We start from the raw sequence: 18,970 nt of genomic DNA on the forward strand, positions 1-18,970 counted from the left end.
GCCTTTTCAAGTTGAAGAATTTACCTTCAGTGCAGTAACTGACCTTTAGGCCATGTTCATCCTCATTTCAGGCATTTGATAAAATGGCTGAAAATATCATGCTACAAAGTATGGGAGCAAGGACACATCCTTGTTTTACTCCATTGGTGAGTGGAAAATATCGAGAGCATCGTCTTGTATCCATAACCCATGACAGCACATGGAACTCATGTACAGTACTGATGAATTTCTCTGGGAAACCACATTTTGACATAATTTTCTATAAACCCTTATGACTGATGGTCTCAAAGACCTTGTTCAGATCTACAGATATTGTGTACAGACCTCTGTTCTGCTTCTGGTATTTTTCCTGAAGTTGTCGAGCAGCAAGCACCATATTGGCTGTTCCTCAACCATTTCAGAAGTCACACTGACTCTCAGGAAGGTGATCATCTTCCAGGTGAAGGATTAGCTAATTGAGAAGGATTCTGGAAAGAATCTTACCAGCAATGACTAAAAGAGAAATACCCCTGTGACTGTCACAGGACAATCTATTTCCTTTAGCTTTATAGAGATGGACGATGGAGGCATTCTTGAATTCTTAGAGGATAACCTCTTCATGTCATATAACCTGGAAAATTTCAGTCAGTTTTTGGATGAACAGTGGAACCCCCCCCCCCACCTTGTAGGTCTCAGCCCAAATAAAATCAACACCAGGTGCTTTACCACTTGAAAGGAGTCTAATGACATTCAAAACCTCTTCTTCAATTGAGACTTCAGCTAGGGATTGTTTGACTTCAATTTGAGGTAAGCAGTCATTGACTTCTGCATTGATTGATGATGGGAAGTCCTTCAGCCCATCTCACTAGGATCATGTCCCTATTGTTATTCAACGTGGATCCATCAGCACTGAGTAGTTGAGATGCAACATTTGTCATTAGCCCATAAATAGCCTTTGGGGCATCATAAAAGCATTTTGGTTTGTTACTGTCTGCATAAAATTGAATTTCATCTTTATTCTCACTGAGCCAAGAGTCCTGCTTCTCTCTAAGCTTCACTTGGACTTTACTTTTGATGGAATTAAATGCTGTCTTATTAGAAATGGAAGAACTATTCTGCTGGTAAACTCTGTGGTGTTCTCGTTTTTCATTTAGCAGCATGTATTTCCCCCCATCATTTTCATCAAACCAGACTTGATGTTTGCAAGTGTTCTGGCCCAGATGAGCAAATGCAGTGCTACACACCAGATCTCTGAAAGCTGCCCACTCCTTTTCTGCTCCACTGATGCCAATGGTGTGTTGGCTCAGTTTTCCCTCCAGGTTAGTAACAAACTGTTCCAGTTTAAAACGCCAATATCTTGGCATTAATTCTTCTAGTATTCATTTTGTCTTGGGGCTTCCTTTTTGGTTGAATATGAATATTTAGCTTAGAGGGAATGAGTCTGGGATCAGTCAAGCACTCTGCACTACACATTGCTTTTGTCACTCTCACATCCTGTCTATCTCCTCTCCTTACAATCACATAGTCTAATAAGATTCCAATATTTGCTACGAGGGTGTATCCAGGAAGTTTTATTGTGTTCAGGTAAATGGAAGACAGTGTTTGAGATGAGGAGGTCATGAAATGCACAATTCTTCAGTAGAAGGTGACCACTGATGTTGCTGTTTCCAACTCCATTCCTCCCAAGGACTCCTTGTCATGTCTGGTAATCTGAGCCTATTCTAACATTAAAGTCACTCAGAATTATAAGCTTGTTCTCTTTTGGTACATTGATGATAGGCATCTCCAGGTCTTCATAAAATTTTTCTTTAACTTCATCAGTGTTTGTCATGGTAGGAGCATTGGCACTGATGATAGTGGCATGGTGTTTTCCTAGAAATGGCAATCTCATTGTCATGAACCTGTCATTCACTCCTTTGGTAGGCATTCAAGAATGTTGACTGGATTAGTTTTGAGTGCAAAACCTACCCCAGCTTCATGTTGTTCCCTTTCACTGCAACAATTCCAGAAAAATGTGTATTCAGCTCTGACTTCAGTAAGCTGGCCTTTCATTTGCCAACCTTGGTTCACTTAGGGTTGCTATTTGGCTCCCATACTTACTGAGTTCTCTTGCAACAAGAGCTGTTTGTCTTTCAGGTCTATTGGATCTTGTGTTGTCTGTGAGTGTGCACATGTTCCATGCACTGGAGGTGAGTGGAATTTTCTTTGAGGAAGCTTTATAGATTTTTTTGTGTCTCAACTGCACTGTGGGATCCCTGTCTGCCATGGTAATCTGGTCAGGGTTGGGTAAATGACAATTTTAGAGCATCTTTTCTAGCCCCTTCCTCACACAGGAGGTGAGTAGTGCGATCCTTAAAATGGCTCCTCAGTCACCCAGGGGGTGCTGGATCCCATTGCTGCTTTCAGTGGAAAAACGACCCTATGGCCTGGGCCACCTGTGTTCAGGGTAGTGACAACAGCTCCCAGTGTATCCACACCTGCTGCTTCATTACTTGCCTGTCACCACAGGACCTTGAGGAATGGTTGTGAGTGATGTCTTTTGTTGTGTGAGTAAATTGAATATAAGTGGGATAGAACTGCATGAAATCAACCACCTTATTCTCTCTTCCAAAGTCATCATGATCCAGTACAGCAAGACAGAGTCAAGCCAACTGGTGATGATTCTAGATGCAGTGGATGGTTTTGGCATCTTTTTTTAGGTTTTTGCAAGGCAAACGGGGTTAAGTGGCTTGCCCAAGGCCACACAGCTAGGTAATTATTAAGTGTCTGCGACCGGGTTTGAACCCAGGTACTCCTGACTCCAGGGCCGGTGCTTTATCCACTACACCACCTAGCCGCCCCTATGGCTTTGGCATCTTAGATGTCTAACCAAGCTCTAAGAACTCTACAGCACCTGCTTCAGCTGGCTTCATGGCCGTTGGAAAGAATTGCTCTCCTCTATTGTTCCACCAGTGGAAGATTTCACATGCTTGGGGTAGAATCTCCCCACTACTCACCGATGAGTTTGAGACTCTCTCGGTTACCCTCAACCTGCTTTAGCCAGCCTGCCAAAAGAGTTTACCAGGATGTATCAGCTGTCCATGTTACAGCTTCTTAGAGCCACAAGTGAGAGTTAGGTGGCTCAGACGGACATCAAAGATGAAAGGCAGCCCTGAAGAGGGCTCTCAGCAACCCTCACACCAAGGTACTAGTCTTCATTGAACACACCCTACTCCCTTACACACTACATAGTAAATGTTGAGGTAGGATTTGAACACAAGTCTTCCTGACTCTAGGTCCCAAACTCCTTCCACAGCAGTTTGTATTACTGAGTAGAATACAAGAGTGTTTTATATACTTGCTTATTCCACTTATTCCAGTTCTACTTTTCTGGTTTTTTAAATCTACTACTTAATAGCTTAGTGCTTTATAATATAATTTGAGTTCTAATAATGCCCAATATTCTTCTGAACTTGAAAAAAATTAGCTTTTTTAAAAAAGGCCATTCCAATATAATCATAGATTTATTCAATTTAGTTTTTCCAACATTATGTTCAAATTCATAATTTTCTTCTTATTTTTCCATTAGCTATGTCTAGTTTTAAAATAGGAATTGTTCCTGCAATTATCTTACACTCTAAGTCTCTTTTTCACATCATTCAGAGTTTCATACAAATACCTTTCTTGCTGTGCTGAGGTAATTATATACATATATTTTGCAATGTATATATATATATATATACATGCATATGTATATATACACACACATATACAACTATATATTTAATGTTGATTTTTGTTTCATCATCTTTAAACACAATGTTTTCCCTCTTTCTCTCTTTTAATTACATAGATATTGATGATAAAATACAATTAGAGAGACAGAGATGTATTATCATTTATCATTAAAGTAAAATGATTTTTCTCGGGTTACAGTTTCACCTCTGATTGACAGGGGACCTTTGACCTACTCTGTTTCCAACCTAGAATAAATGATTGTATTCTGTTAATGAAAAGAAAACAATGAAAAACATTAATATTTCAGAATTCCTTATACTATAGAAATAAAAATGAAGGGAAGTTGTTTAATAGAAGCAACTGAATTTGGGTTCAGAGGACATTGAACAGTATTCTTCTACATAGTCATCTGTGTACACTTTCAGCAAGTTGCTTTCTACTGTGCATCTTCAATTTCTGCTTCTATAGAATGAAGATCAGGAATTTTATCTTTGGACTTTTATACCTAGATTCATTTACTTGGGAAAAATTCATTTAATGTCCGTTTTTGCAAATCAAATTTTATTTTGATTGTTTAGGGAATTACATTGTTAATTAAAGGGAACACTAATGTATGCAATGTAATTCTTTTCTGTATAAATAATTACCTTCTTTTATCCCTCATATACTTTGAATTTTGTTTAGGCTTTCCTAAAGTGATGTAATTACTTGGTGTTACCAATTATAGCAGCCTATGAAATCCACAAAGCTTTTTTCTGATGGAAAAGTGAAATATTTCATAATATAATAGAGGCCTGTCCTTGGCAAACTACTTATATAATTAAAGTTATAAAGAAAACTTGGATGTATTAGGTGCTTAGTAGGGGCTGGTTGAGCAAATGAATAACATAGTATTAAGGCAATTTCAAAATAACCTTTTCCTGAGTGCTAACCACTTTGTCAGGTCTCTTTTAGAGAATAAATATCATATCATTACTAAAAAAAAAGTGTTATTACCAAAAGCTTTTCTCTAATAATTACATGGTTTGCTTCCCTCCTAATACAAAGTCATAGTCTGCTTAATGCAATTATTCTTTGTGAATGACAGCTGTTCTACTGTTTCTGTAATTTCCCCCATATGCATGCCTGAAAGTTAATATCAATTACAATTAAGGAGGAAAATTATTTTGGGTAACTGATACTTGACAAAGACTCTAGTAAAAACAGCATTACCATGAATCTTGTTAAACTTTTGTTTTTCTTTCAGGTACAAACTGTGAATGGGAAATTGATGACTGTTTGTCACAGCCTTGTCTAAATGGTGGCACCTGTCACGATTCTGTGGGGCGCTATTTCTGTGAGTGTGCCTTCGGATTCCATGGTGAACACTGTGAAATCAGTACCAATGATTGTATCAGCCAGCCATGCCTTAATAATGGGCAGTGCATTGATGGTAAAAATAGGTATGTCCTTGTCTGCAGTGGGGTGAATGTTTCAGAATGTACCTGCTGACCAAGTGGTCCCATTTAGGTTGATGTAAAAGGCTCTAATATCTACTCAGAACTGGGGTAACATCATTCTAAGTGGACAAAAATTCAATTAAATTGATATTCATAAAACATTTAATTAATGCTTGCAAATTGGCAGCAGTGTGTTACAGTGGAAGGAAATCTGCCTCTAGATGGAATCAGAGTACATGGGTTCAAATCCCACCTCGACCACTACATGAGTGACCTTAGGCAAGTAAAGTAAGTCCATGGGACTCAGTTTGCTAATCAGCAAAAATGAAAGTTAGATCAAATAGCCATGGAATACTTTCTTGTCATTTATATTCATCCTTCTAAACCCTCTCCTTTTATTTTCTTCTAAACTTCCTGCAATCTGACTTCTAACTTCCTCATTCAACTGAAACTGCTCTCTCCAAAGTTGCCAGTGATCTTTTAATTGCCAAAGCTCATATTTCTTGACCTCTCTACAGCATTTAATACTGTAGATCACCCAGTCCTCTTAGATTCATTTTTCTTCCTAGTTTTGTGATAGTGCCCTCTTCTGATTCCCTACCAATTTAAAAAATTCATTGATATAGTTTTACATCTACAAAACTTCCCCCAGTTTCACTCCTTTCTTCCTTCCAGAGAGCCATCTCATATGACAAAGAATATCTTTAAAGCAACAAGGGGAAAGAAAAGGACAAATATGGTAAAACTTATCAATGCATTGGAAAAGTCTGAATTTCTGTCCAATATGCCAAGTATTTGAACCTCCTCTTATCTTAAAAGGCTAGGGGAGGGAATGGGAATCTTCTTTTATTTCTTTCTTGGAACCAGATTTCTTTTTCATTTCTGAATATTCATGTTTGATTCCCTTATAGTGTCCATTCCATTTTTGTTCTTTAAATCATCTAGTATATTGTTTTCTTGGGCCTGCATACTTCTTTCTACTTCAGTTCATGTAAATCTTTCCATGTTTCTTACTATTCACCATATTCTTTTGTTTTTACCTTATATAATACTACAATATATTCATGTACCACAGTTGTTCAATGATTCCCCAAATGATGGGCTTTGACTTTGTTTCTAATTATTTGCTATCACAAAAATTGCTACTATCAATATTTTGTAGACTTTATTCTTGTCAGTGGCCATTTTTAAAGATATACACTTAATAGTGGATTCTCTGGTCAAAGTGTACAGATATTTTATTCATTTTATTTATATAATCTGGAGTAATTTGGAGTGGTTATATTGATTCTTATTTCCAATGATTCACTGGGCAGCCTTTCTTCACACAAACTAACACTAATGATTCCTATATTTAGGATCATCTTTACCAATTTACAGGATGAAGGAAAAATCTCAGGGTTGTTTTGATTTATATCTCTCCTATTTTCATATTAATAGTTTACAATTCTTTTGAGAAAGGTTTGTAATCTTTGACTATTTAGAAATGATTCAGGCAATACATATATTTATATATGTATGTGTATAAATATATGCATTGTAGAATGTATATTTATAAACAGATACATATGCATGTATAGATATATGTTCACATGTGTGAACATATATAGGGTTTATATAGTTCAAATACCAAGCCTTATAAGAGATTTTTTTCCCATTCTGCAACTTCCCTTTATCTTACATCCTAGGTACATTAATTATGCTTATATACAAACATTTCAGTTTATTGTAATCAAAGTTATCTAGTTTGTTTTTCCTAAATATTTCTATTCCTTGGCTGATTAAGAATACTTTTATACATAGCTATTAAAGATATATTATATGCTTCTTTTCTAACTTTTAACCATATAATTTTTAATATTAAGATCACAGATCCATTTAGAATGTATTGTAGAATATGATGCCTCCTTAACTGGTTCTTCATGTATGTCATGCTCTCTGTGGGAGTCCTTCAAAACTCTTCTCTGGACCCTCTTCTCTTTTCATATATAATTCATCACTTGGTGATCTCATCAGTTCAATGATCAACTCTATGTAGATTACTGGAATATATATATATATATATATATATTATATATACTGGAATACACACACACACACACACACACACACACACACACACACATATATATATATATATATATATATATATGCAGTCCTACTCTTTCTAATTAGCTACATTCCTAAATTATCAGCTGCTTCTTGGACATCTTAAACTGGATGTCTAATAGACTTCTCATCCTCCAATTGCTTGGATTCTCAACTATACACGTACACACACATACACACACACACACACACACCACACACACACACATAATCTCCTTGGCTACTCATTCACATCATACCATAGATCCAGTATATTGCAAAATCTTATCATTTCTACCCTCACAATATCACTTGTATCAGTCCTCTTTCTATACTCACATAGCTGCCACCCTGGTTCAGACCTTTATCACCTCTTTACTATAGTATTTCTTTTTTTTTTTTTTTTTAGGTTTTTGCTAGGCAATGGGGTTAAGTGGCTTGCCCAAGACCACACAGCTAGGTCATTATTAAGTGTCTAAGGCAGGATTTGAACCCAGGTACTCCTGACTCCAGGGCCGGTGCTTTATCCACTACGCCACCTAGCCTCCCCCTACTGTACTATTTCAAAAATCTACCACTTTCTTTAAATCTCTCCCCTCTCCAATCTAGGCTCCACTTAGCTATCAAAGTGATTTTTCTAAAGTATGGGTCCTGCCATAGTATTCCTTTCTCAATGAGCTCCAATGACTTCCTCTCATCTCTATGATCAAATACATGGAAAATATTCATTTATCTAGCCATCTATACATATATAATAGACATATACCACATGCATACATATATACACACTCACATACATTTGTATTTGAGTAAAAATATATGTTTGCATATATGTATGTACATGTGTGTGTATGTATGTGTATGTGTTTTCCTGCTTTTCCTTACTTCTTACATTTTCCTCTTCTTCACACATTCTAAAATCCAGCTACATCTGATTCCTTGTAGTTCCTCAATGAGAACATTCCACTTCCTCTCCCAGTGCCTTTGGGACTAACTATCCTTATGTTTGGACTGCCATGCTCCTTCACCTCCCACCCTTGAGTTTGTTTGTCTTCCTTAAAAAACCCATTCCAATCTTCCAATCCAATTTTCTTCATGCCTTCCCTCTGATGATTATTTCAAATTTATCCTGCATTGAGTATGTTTGTACATAGCTATTTGTATGTTGTCTCCCCCCTTTTAAACTTGAGCTCCTTGAGAGCAGGGACTATCCTTTGACTTTCTTTGTAACCCTCAGAAGGAACTTAATAAATGTTTATTGACTAACATTCCTGATTCTCCCTGATCCCAGCTGCTAATAATGTCTGCTTTTAGATTACCTTCCATCTACTGTGTTATCTCTATCTGTTCTATGTTGTCTCCTCTATTATAATGTACATTTTTCCTTGAACTTCCACACTTTGCATAGTGTCTACTATATTTTATTCACTCATTTCGGTCATATCCAATTCTTTGAGATCCATTCGGAATTTTCTTGGTAATGATACTGGAGTAGTTTGCCATTTCCTTCTCTAGTTCTTTTTACAGATGAGGAGGTCATACAGCTAGTGTCTCAGGCCAGACTGAACCTAGGTCTCTTGACTCTTGGTCCATAAATCTATCTACTTTGACACTTCCATATCCCTGCCCGGATCATAGTAAGTGCTTAATAAAGGCATGTTAACTGACTTGTTGACTAACCAAGAGCAATGATCCTATTATGTACTCCTAGCAAATTATGTTCTAGGAGAGATAGGAAGATTTAATAAAATATTACCCCATCTTCATGGAAGTGACAATCTAGTGGGTTATATCAATATCTCTAATATAGAATATTATATAACAAGTTCATTAGGGACATGTAAGCAAAGTCCTCTATGATTCTGATATAGAGTCACAAACACCTACAAGAATGCATTTGAGGGTAGGAAGGAGGGACTCAGGACAACCAGTTGGATTCAGAAGTACAGAAATTAAGAAATATCAGCACTGACTTGTTTCTGACCATCCTGCAGCACAGATTCATTTGCTCCAACTGTCTCTGCACTAGATTTGGATTAGCCACCTCCAACCTTCACTATAATCTATTCTTTGGCTTTGAGGAATCAGGAACTTCTCATGGCTCAACCATCCTGCCTTTTTCAAAAATGACTTGATGTGCACATGCTAATCCTACACAGTTGCTGCCTTCTATTCACGACTATTTGTGATTATAATATAGCTTTCCCAATTTTGGGAAATAATATGGTGGTAATACATATTAAAACGACAGCTAGCATGTAAATAAATCTTCAGGGTTTTCACTTCTTTACATATGCTCTTTCATTTGAACTTCAATAACCTTGTGAAATAGATCATTCTTCTCCCAATTTAACAATTGAGGAAACTGAGGTTTAGTGGAATTAAGTGACTTGTCCAAGGTCACACAGTAAGTCTCAAATCAGGATTTGAACCCAAGTCTACTTGTCTCCAAATTCAATGTTTCAATGTCATCCCACAACTTTATGTTAAACAATCTTGACCCATGGAATATTTTCTGTATATATATAGCTCTCTGCGTTCCCTGAATAACTGGCATTTAGAAGGGTCCCAGTTAAGCCTGTGAATCTCAGACTCCCAGGAAGTACATCAACATAGTCTAATCATGTGATAAGGATAAATTTCACATTTTTCTAGCACTAAATAATTAACAAAATACTTTCCTTATAACAACCTTGTGAGGTATCTATATTATGTCATCTGGACCTATGCTTTCATCTAATTAGGGAGTACCTGGAGAGGAAACTCCCTTAAATTATTCTACAATTTTCTTTCCAACTTCTACTCCCAATTCTACTCTTCATTGCTTGGAGCAATGAAGGGTTAAGTGACCTTTCTAGGGTCAAACAGGCTGGATGTACCAGAGCTTGAATATTCTTCACATTTGATGAAAAGTGTGGTTCTGCAAAGTAAGTCATTTACCCACCTCTATGATATATCTACAAAATCAATATTTTTTTCTAGTAAACTACACTTTAATCCTGTCCAAAGAACTTTTCCTTCAAAAGTGATTTGTTCCTCAAGCTACCTGTGCTTTGTTCCTTCACTGGCTCACTTTTAAATTAAAACTTTGAAAAAAGGTGTTTAACAACTCAGAGATGTTTATTGTGACATCAAATTCACACATCTAGAAAATTTGCTGTCACTGCACCCAGTTTTCAATGCAGTGACATAGACATGTTGATGATACAAAAGGTTTTGATAAACAATGTTAGAGGTTCTTCTAGGTGTGAATCAAAAGAAGTGTATATAAAAAGCCAAAATTCTCACTGAAAAATGAAAAAAAAAAAACCCAGTCATCTGGATGTTTTATGTACACAATGCCAAACATCTGCACATTTGGCACCATGTAGATAGAACTTCCAGATGTTTGGGTATTTTGTTGAGGCATCCAATGGAAGAGTACCAGCCCTTGCAAAACATTTGCAAGAAATATAGTGATGAGTAGCAACAATGTGACTCTTGGCCAATTCAGGAATTTAGAAAAAAAAGCAATTCCAAATTGCATTTTGCTATGTCTGAGGTCCTGATTTTAGTTAATACCATCTTAGCCAAGCTGATAATTTTTCACAAAGCATTTTTGAGGAAGCATAGACACATTTTAAGGGTAGTTAGGTGTCAAAGTAGATAGAACACTGTCCTTAGAATAAGGAAGGCTCATCAAAGTATGCTTCCCACCACTTTTCAATCTGTTATTTTCTACATTGTTTTTATCTCTTTATCCTATTCAAATATTTGCATTCTAGGGAATATTTTCAAAGAACTCCTAAAGGAATCATAATATCAAAGAAGGCTCTTTGTTGTCTAATACTATCTATAATTTTTATTCTTGCCTGAAAATTAGAGTTGGTTAAATTTTTTTTTTATTTATTTAAGGCAATGGGGTTGACTGATTTGCCCAAGATCACACAGCTAGGTAATTGTTGTCTGAGGCTGGATTTGAACTCAGATCCTTCTGACTGCAGGACAGTGCTCTATCCACTGCACCACCTCACTGCCCCTACAATGTCTTTTGATTCAACAATGCCTTGAATCTAGAAGACAGGAGATAGGCACTATTTAAATATGGGCACTCAGGAAACCATGCCTTGGAATGCTCCCAGGTCTTTAGTGGGTAATGGTGCTAGGATTAACTAAAAGAAATAAATATGGGGCCTAAGGTTCAGATTGAACAGTGGAGACAGTTAATTTGACTTTGACTAGATATTGACATGGAGATTTCGTTTTCTTTAGCTACAGATGCAACTGTGCCGGTAGTGGATTCACAGGCAAGCACTGTGAGACCTTAATGACTCCATGCTTGTCACAACCTTGTCACAATAATGGCACTTGTGAGGAACTTGATGATACATACATTTGCCACTGCTGGCCAGGTAAGTGTACAAACTCATCCCTCTTCCCCCCTCCCAATTCTACCAATTGCCTTCTCTACTATGAGTTTTCAGCAAACAGAAAACTAATATATTTTTTCAAATGGCCTGGTACCAACTTCTTTCAATTTTCATCCCTAATCAAATAATATGTATTCAGCGATCTCATACACACATACTCCTTGATGAAGTTTTGTGCTAAAAAATGGTCAAATGTATAGCCCAAATATGAGAGATGATAGACATAAGTCAGTGGGGGGGAGAAGTCAATATATCTTAAAGAAAAATTATTTCCACACCATTTGCTACTTCTCCCTTTGTTTTGTCATTTATATACCTTTATTTCACAGAAAGCCATCAGAGAACACACAAATCCCAGAAGTATTCCATATTGTTAATCAATCAATCAGTTAATCACAGACACTTATTAAGTTCCTACAGGACTGGATAGCTATAGGGAGATAAGGCCGCAAACAGTAGATAGGATGTTGTCCCCATGTTACTTGCACTGTAAATTCAAATCACAATAACAATCCAAACTATTAGTGACTGTTTTCACAGTAGCTCTCTGAGGTAAGCTTCCCCAGTATTAGGATCTTCATTTCTAGCTAAATGAGGCTAGAAAAGACTAAGCACCTTGCCTAAGGGATTTGATTTCTGCCAACAACTTTAGGTTTCTTCGTTAGATTGCAAATGTAGGATGAACTCTTATGGGAAAACATATACATAGAAAAACAGACAAATATGATGTTCATCACAAAATTGCTAAGTCAACCTAGGATCTGGTCATATCTAGTCTGGGGAAGAGAAAACTCAAGGTTTTCAAGTTTTTGTAGGAGTGACATGTAGTGAGAATTGGGGTTATTTAGTTTGGTTATAAAGAATAAAATCAGGAGAAATGGGTAGAAGATAGAGAAGCAAATTTAGATTTTATATCAGGTGAAACTTTTTAACAATTAGGGGAACTTCCCCAAAGTGGGATGGGATGCTTTGAGAGATGGTGGATTTTCCATTCCTGAGAAGTCTTCAAGAAGAATATGGGTAAGTGCTTGTTGGGGAACAACCATATTATGATGGGAATTCCTTTTCTGTATGGGTTTGCTATTCTCAGTTTGTAGTTTTCTATTTGCCAACTTTAACCAGTCCATTTACCTTATCTAATGAGCTCTAGACTGACCACGCAGTATTGCAGTCATCTTACTGTTTCCCACTAGATTCCCCAGCTCTTACCAGGCTGATTTTTGAGAATTCAATATTGCTAGAGGGTGACCTCATTCCCACCATACTACACTCTGGCCATCATCCTTTTCAAACATTTTTTTTTACTGAGAACAGTATTCAAATTCATATTATCATTTCTGGAAAGGATTTGAGAATCCATTTCCCAATGACACCACTCACTATCCAACAGTCTCCTATTAGAATACGTTCATTTTTTCCCTTATTAGAATGTAAGTTCCTCAAGGGTTAGAATTCTCTTGCTTTTGTTGTATTTGCTTTTCCAATACTTGGCAAAGAGCCTAGTCTATACTTTAAAGTGCCTTATAATTGTTTTCATTCATTCATGCATGGACTCAAATGTTAAGGGGATAATCAAATAATCAGAAACAGGCTACAATTACATATATGGTACACTATACATCTCATATTTAATTACAGAACTTAACCCCCAAACAACAACAGTAACAATAACTGCATTATAAATTTGGCTTTATAACACCTAGAATGGTAATGATAAAATGAAAGATTATGGGTTATAGAATTTCATTTCCCTTTTATTTAAGCTCACATCAAAAGATACAACCAGCTATTGATTATTCTGGCCTTCTATTTTAACTCTTACTAACAATTAGAACTGACTAAAATTAGGAAAGCCTAACTTGATTGATAGTAAGTTTCCTATCATTGAATGTCTTCAAATGAAGGTTGGCTAATGACTTGTCAAAATGCTGTAAAAGGAATTTGTGCTTCATAAATAAGTTCAACTCAGTGACTTTTGAAATCCTTTCCAACTTTAAGATTTTGTGACTCTATTATTATCTCTTTTTTACCTTTCTTTTGTTCATTTTATTGCTTGTGGGACAGAAACTTCTCACTGTTATAATACTAATTATACTGGGCTTAAATGGCTCTTGGCTTGCATTTGTAACATCTAAGGTAAAAGACTTTTCTCATGTAGTTAAAATGAATTGACTAAAATGAAGTGTAGAAATACTCTATGATCTTATTCATCAGTATGATCCATTTTTGTCTTCCCTATTTTTAGAATACTTGAGTATGTCTGTTATAGCCCAGTTGAATCAAACGCATTGTATTTGAACATTTCAAATCATGATCATCATCATCAACTTGATTTAGCACACGTACTGTGCTGGCTATCAGATATATGACATTGTTTCTCTTCCACAGATTTGCAGTCTACTTAGAGGGAGTATAGATATACAAAAAGAGAATATAAGTTCATTGAAAGCAGGTGGTTCCATTTTTGTCTTTGCATCCCCCAGTACTTAAGATAATGTTCGACATATCTTAATTGCTCAAATGTTTGAAAAATGAAAGATTTGTACTTAGTCATAACATATAATGAGAAAATTTCATCTAGAAGTTCCCTAGGTCTCTTCAAATTCACCAAAGAATCTGCCATTCCCTCCCCCTCCCCCCTAGTGGTCACTATCCAATTTAGTCTATCAAACAGACATTAATTAAATGCCTATTATAACTGTTCTTGATGCTGGGATGCAAAAATAAAGTGGAAATTCCATTCTACTGGGGGGGGGACACTATCTAACTCATTAATCCAAAGCTCTCGTCACCAAAAATGGAAGAATCAACAATGATGACAGTCTAGTGGCATTAGGTGACATTCAATTGAAGACATTAATTAGGAGAAAGTGTGAGACACCTTAAATAGCCATTAAAAAAAAAGTTTTACTATTCCCCAATTGTGACTAGAGTTGTAAGAAAGCACAAAACATAATATCAGAGCCCAGGGGGAGTCAAACCAGGACCAAGGGTTTATAGAAAATCTTGTTAAAAAATATTGAACATAGTCTGGTTGAAGGAGCCTATTTATATATACAGTTTAAGTGAGCAGCATATAGAATTCTCTTGGGGCCTCAGCAGAGGGGACAGCACTGGCAAGACCATTAATCAGATCTGTTTTAATGCTCAGGATATGAATGAGATAATATGTGTGCTGGCATAGAAGAAAATTGTGAAAGTTTAAATTGGTTCCTTGTTTCTGCCCCCATATAGGAACATGTAGAAAGAAGGAGGAAAGAGAAAAATATACAAAAAGTATTCCTCATTGAATATGTGATCTCTCTCTCTCTCTCTCTCTCTCTCTCTCTCTCTCTCTCTCTCTCTCACACACACACACACCCCAAAATGGTTTGTTTATGTCTTGTGTATATAACTTAATGAATTGGAAAAATCATTTAAGATGTTAGGTATTCAGCCTGATGAAGGAAACCACAAAGGTCCTTCAGGGGACACCATAAAGGACTATGGGACCTCAGTCTGGCATATGCTTTTGATTTCTGTCAACAACTGTGGGTTTCTTCATTAGACTGCAGTCAGGCCCCCAGTTTCATGTGTAACTGATACATTTTTCTGTTAAGCAACAAAATTTATTTTCTAGTTATTATTTGACATGTGACCCAATTCCAAGAGCTATTTTAGAATAATGCCCAATAATATTCGACTCTTGCTACTTGCCTTGCTAGAGTAAGGCATATTTCTAATTCTCAGTATCCTTTACAAAATGATAAAATTAGGATCCAGACCATTTGTTTCAATTGACATTATTTCCTACTCTAAAATTGTTTTGGAGAATTGAATAACCATAATATAAAAAAAGCTCTGGATTAGACATCAAGGAAGTAGGGTTCTAGCATCATATAGTAGAGGAAGTTTGGGGATTTAAAGGCAGAAAAACCTGGTTTCAAATTTTAACCCTGCTTTATAGTAAGTTAATGGTCCTGGACAAGTCACTTAACCTTTGGGTCTTAGTTAACTCATTAATAAAACAAAGGGTTGAATATTATCTTAAAGATCCCTTCTCTCTCAAAATCTCTGATCCTGTTTCCACCACCCTATTAGGCCCATTCAATCATTACTGTTGCCTTTTATTTTCTCCTATAGGGACAAAAACTAAAATGCACTTTAGATATAACATATTGCTGGCAGAAATATAACTATAGCCTGCTCTTTGTCATCAAGACATTCTTATCCTCCATATTAAGTTCAAAATGCAAGCCCTATGTTGAGATCCATTTCCTTCCTTTTGCATTGATGTTGACCTCTAGATATGTCCCTTTTCTTTAAAAATGTGCTTGTAGGAAACCCTTGTAGGGTTAAAGTCTTAAATTTATTCTTCTCCCTTAACAGGGCAACATACAAGTATATGTTTTAAAAAGGATCCTACCCACCTCTTCAGGCCCCACATCAATTGATATAATCATAGAATGTAGTCACATATTATGAATACAGTCACATTATTAATGTGGAAAAATCATATTAAACCAATTGTAAAATATTGGCCATACCCAGTAATCCTTTACAAATTATGAATGTTTCTCAGATTGAGTCAGAAGGAAACAGTGGAACTGACTGAGAAAAGCAATAAGCCATGCCTCTGGGAACTTTAAAATTTTAAATCCTCAGTAGCTATATAGAGTAGCAGCATATACTAGAGGATAGGTGGTGGAGGGCAGCTTCCTTTCCCACCCCACTCTTACCCCTATCAGCCATGTTGCTCCAGAAGGAAGCCTTTTAATTATTAAGAGACATTCCATTAAGAAGTTTAGGGTAGCTAAGTGGTACAGTGAATAGATCACTGACCTGGAATCAGGAAGACCTGAGTTCAAATCTGACCTCAGACAATAATTGCCTAGCTCTGTGACCTTGGGCAAGTCACTTAACCCCATTTCCTTAAATAAATAAAATTTTTTAAAAATTTAAGAATTTGTTAGATGGGGGTGGCTAGGTGGCACAGTGGGTAGAGTACCAGCCCTAGAATCAGGAGTACTTGAGTTCAAATCTGGCCTCAGACACTTAATAATTACCTAGCTGTGTGGCCTTGGGCAAGCCACTTAATCCCATTGCCTTGCAAAAAATTTTAAAAAAAAGAAGAATTTGTTAAATGAAGAGAATTCAAGGCACAATTAAGGGACCAGAGAAACACAATATAGAGAGACACGAGTAAAGAAAAGATATTGACTCAGAGAAGGAAGCAACTTCAAGGAACAGGAAGAACAGCTATGAATTTAGAGAGCTAATCCTGGGTAATTGATTGGGAGCAAAACTTTAGAAGGGAGTAGACCCTGGGAACCTAGATGAACAACACATCCAACAAAGATGCTCTACCCATGGGAAACTGAATTGAGCACTCAATGAAAAGAGAAGAAAAAAAAATTTAAGCCTTACAGTACTAGGAGTTGTGAGTTAACTTTGTCATATATACACTACAATGGCATTCAAAATTTGAGTTCTTTTTCCATAAACATTGAATATATATATATATGAAAGTATGCCCTAGATTTATGAGGAAATAGTCATAGATTGGTTCCCAAATATACTCCTTAAGCTGGAGTTCATGATATTGCCATTGAGATATGAATAGAAGATAGAAGATCTAAATCCACTGAAAAGTGAAAGAATTTGAGTAATTCCTTTGGGATTTTAAAACTGCTCAGAATTTTATTATGAAATATAGCAATGTAAATAGATTAAAAAAGCTTTTCCTCCAGTGGGGTCAGCAAGTACTTTAGGACAGGGTGAATAACAAAAGGCTAGGAGCAGTTGTTTGGTCGACAGAGACTGAGACAAGGAAAGGGAGATAAAGAGAGGTAGGGAGAGAGAGAGAGAGAGAGAGAGAGAGTTGCCTGGGCCATAGAGAGAGAGAACCAGGTTTTATAAAATTGCCCCTTATCTGGACACCAAGGGCAAAAAGGGGAAAATCCCTCTCTCCTTACACCACAGAAAGCTAGGGGTTGGAAATGGGAGGCAGGATACAAATTTTACGTTAAAAAATGAAACAATAGGCGTCAATTTACATCTCAAGAGCAAAGATCCTTCTACACCCTTAACAAGACTCCTAGATTTAACAGCATTAAAAATTACAGGACTTGTTTCTGATTATAGTTTTTCTACATTCACAATTCTCTCATGATTCTCTGCATCAATGATTCAGGTGACAAAATGAATTGAAAGGGAAAGTATTTATTGAAATGACTTAATAAGAAAAGAAGTAAACAAACCATTCTTCTCATAAACCCAGAGTATATACTTCCCTACAAATACAGTGTCAATGGAAAGAGAGGGTACAAACATAAGGCCCATTAGTTGAGAATCTTAGCAATTTAGAACCTTGCTGGCCTTTCTCTGGTCCTCTCCACCATTCAAGTTGGCTTTAGCCTAGTATTACTGGGCCTGCTGTATTTTGGACTCTGCTTCTCCTAATGGGTGAGTTGTTGTACTATGACATCATTGTAATCTGAAAGAGATGTAAAAGGAAAGACAAAGAATATTTTTAAAGATCTATATGTATCTTCCTAGGCAGGCTCTTTTCACATCTTTGCCTTCACCAGAAATAATCCCAGCCTCAACTAGCTCTCCTTAGAGCTCCTTATGCTTTTTAAGTCCATCAGGGACTTGGCCCATCTAAGTCTGAAAGGGGTAAACCCTTTACAAGGTGTGAATGGGCCACTCCTAGTTTCACACTCTTTATATTTCTGAATAGAGGACTCTGGGGTGTGATCCACTCAAGATTTCATCCCTTTACAAGCTGTTAATGTAACCATTCAGTATTTGAAAGGGGCAAAACCTTAACACAGCATTGTGTCTGTTACCTGGGAAACTCAATTGATTCTGAGTAGCTGATCATGTTCCCAACTCCACTTCCCACCCACCCCCAACTTCTCCCCACCACCACCACCACACACATATCACTCTTGAAGAGCTCTATAATTACTGATTGAGCATGTTTAGTTGAGGAAACAAATCAAGATAACCACGATACAGCAAAAATGATTAGAAAAATTATAATTACTGCTTTTTAAAACTACTCAAATAATAGCATTGTTGGGCTTTCCATATTTCTAGGATGATTCTTCTAGAATGAAGTATGCAAAAAAGTGTTTGGTTATTGTTGCCTGAACTCCAGGCATCCCCAGAATGTTACTACTGTCCACCATTGCAGGAATATGAACTTGAGTTATTTTTAATAGTAGATAATTTTCACTTAGTTCCCTAATAGAATTTTAGAGCTTGGGAATCATCATGAACTCTTCACTCTCCCCTATCTTGATATGTTATCTATATCAAGTTTTGTAGATTCTATCTCCAGCAATAAATATC

General features: G+C 36.5%; 1 protein-coding gene across 1 annotated transcript in view; it reads left to right on the forward strand.

The window, feature by feature from the left end:
* CRB1 (crumbs cell polarity complex component 1) overlaps positions 1 to 18,970 on the forward strand; it is a 286,152-nt gene that overhangs the window by 148,647 nt on the left and 118,535 nt on the right. Inside the window, exons 6-7 of the mRNA XM_074220895.1 lie at positions 4,943 to 5,138; positions 11,475 to 11,614. Coding sequence (XP_074076996.1) covers positions 4,943 to 5,138; positions 11,475 to 11,614 — 336 coding nt within the window. The remainder of the gene's footprint in view (positions 1 to 4,942; positions 5,139 to 11,474; positions 11,615 to 18,970) is intronic.

Source organism: Macrotis lagotis, chromosome 2 (genome assembly GCF_037893015.1).
Source record: "Macrotis lagotis isolate mMagLag1 chromosome 2, bilby.v1.9.chrom.fasta, whole genome shotgun sequence".
NCBI lineage: Eukaryota > Metazoa > Chordata > Mammalia > Peramelemorphia > Peramelidae > Macrotis > Macrotis lagotis.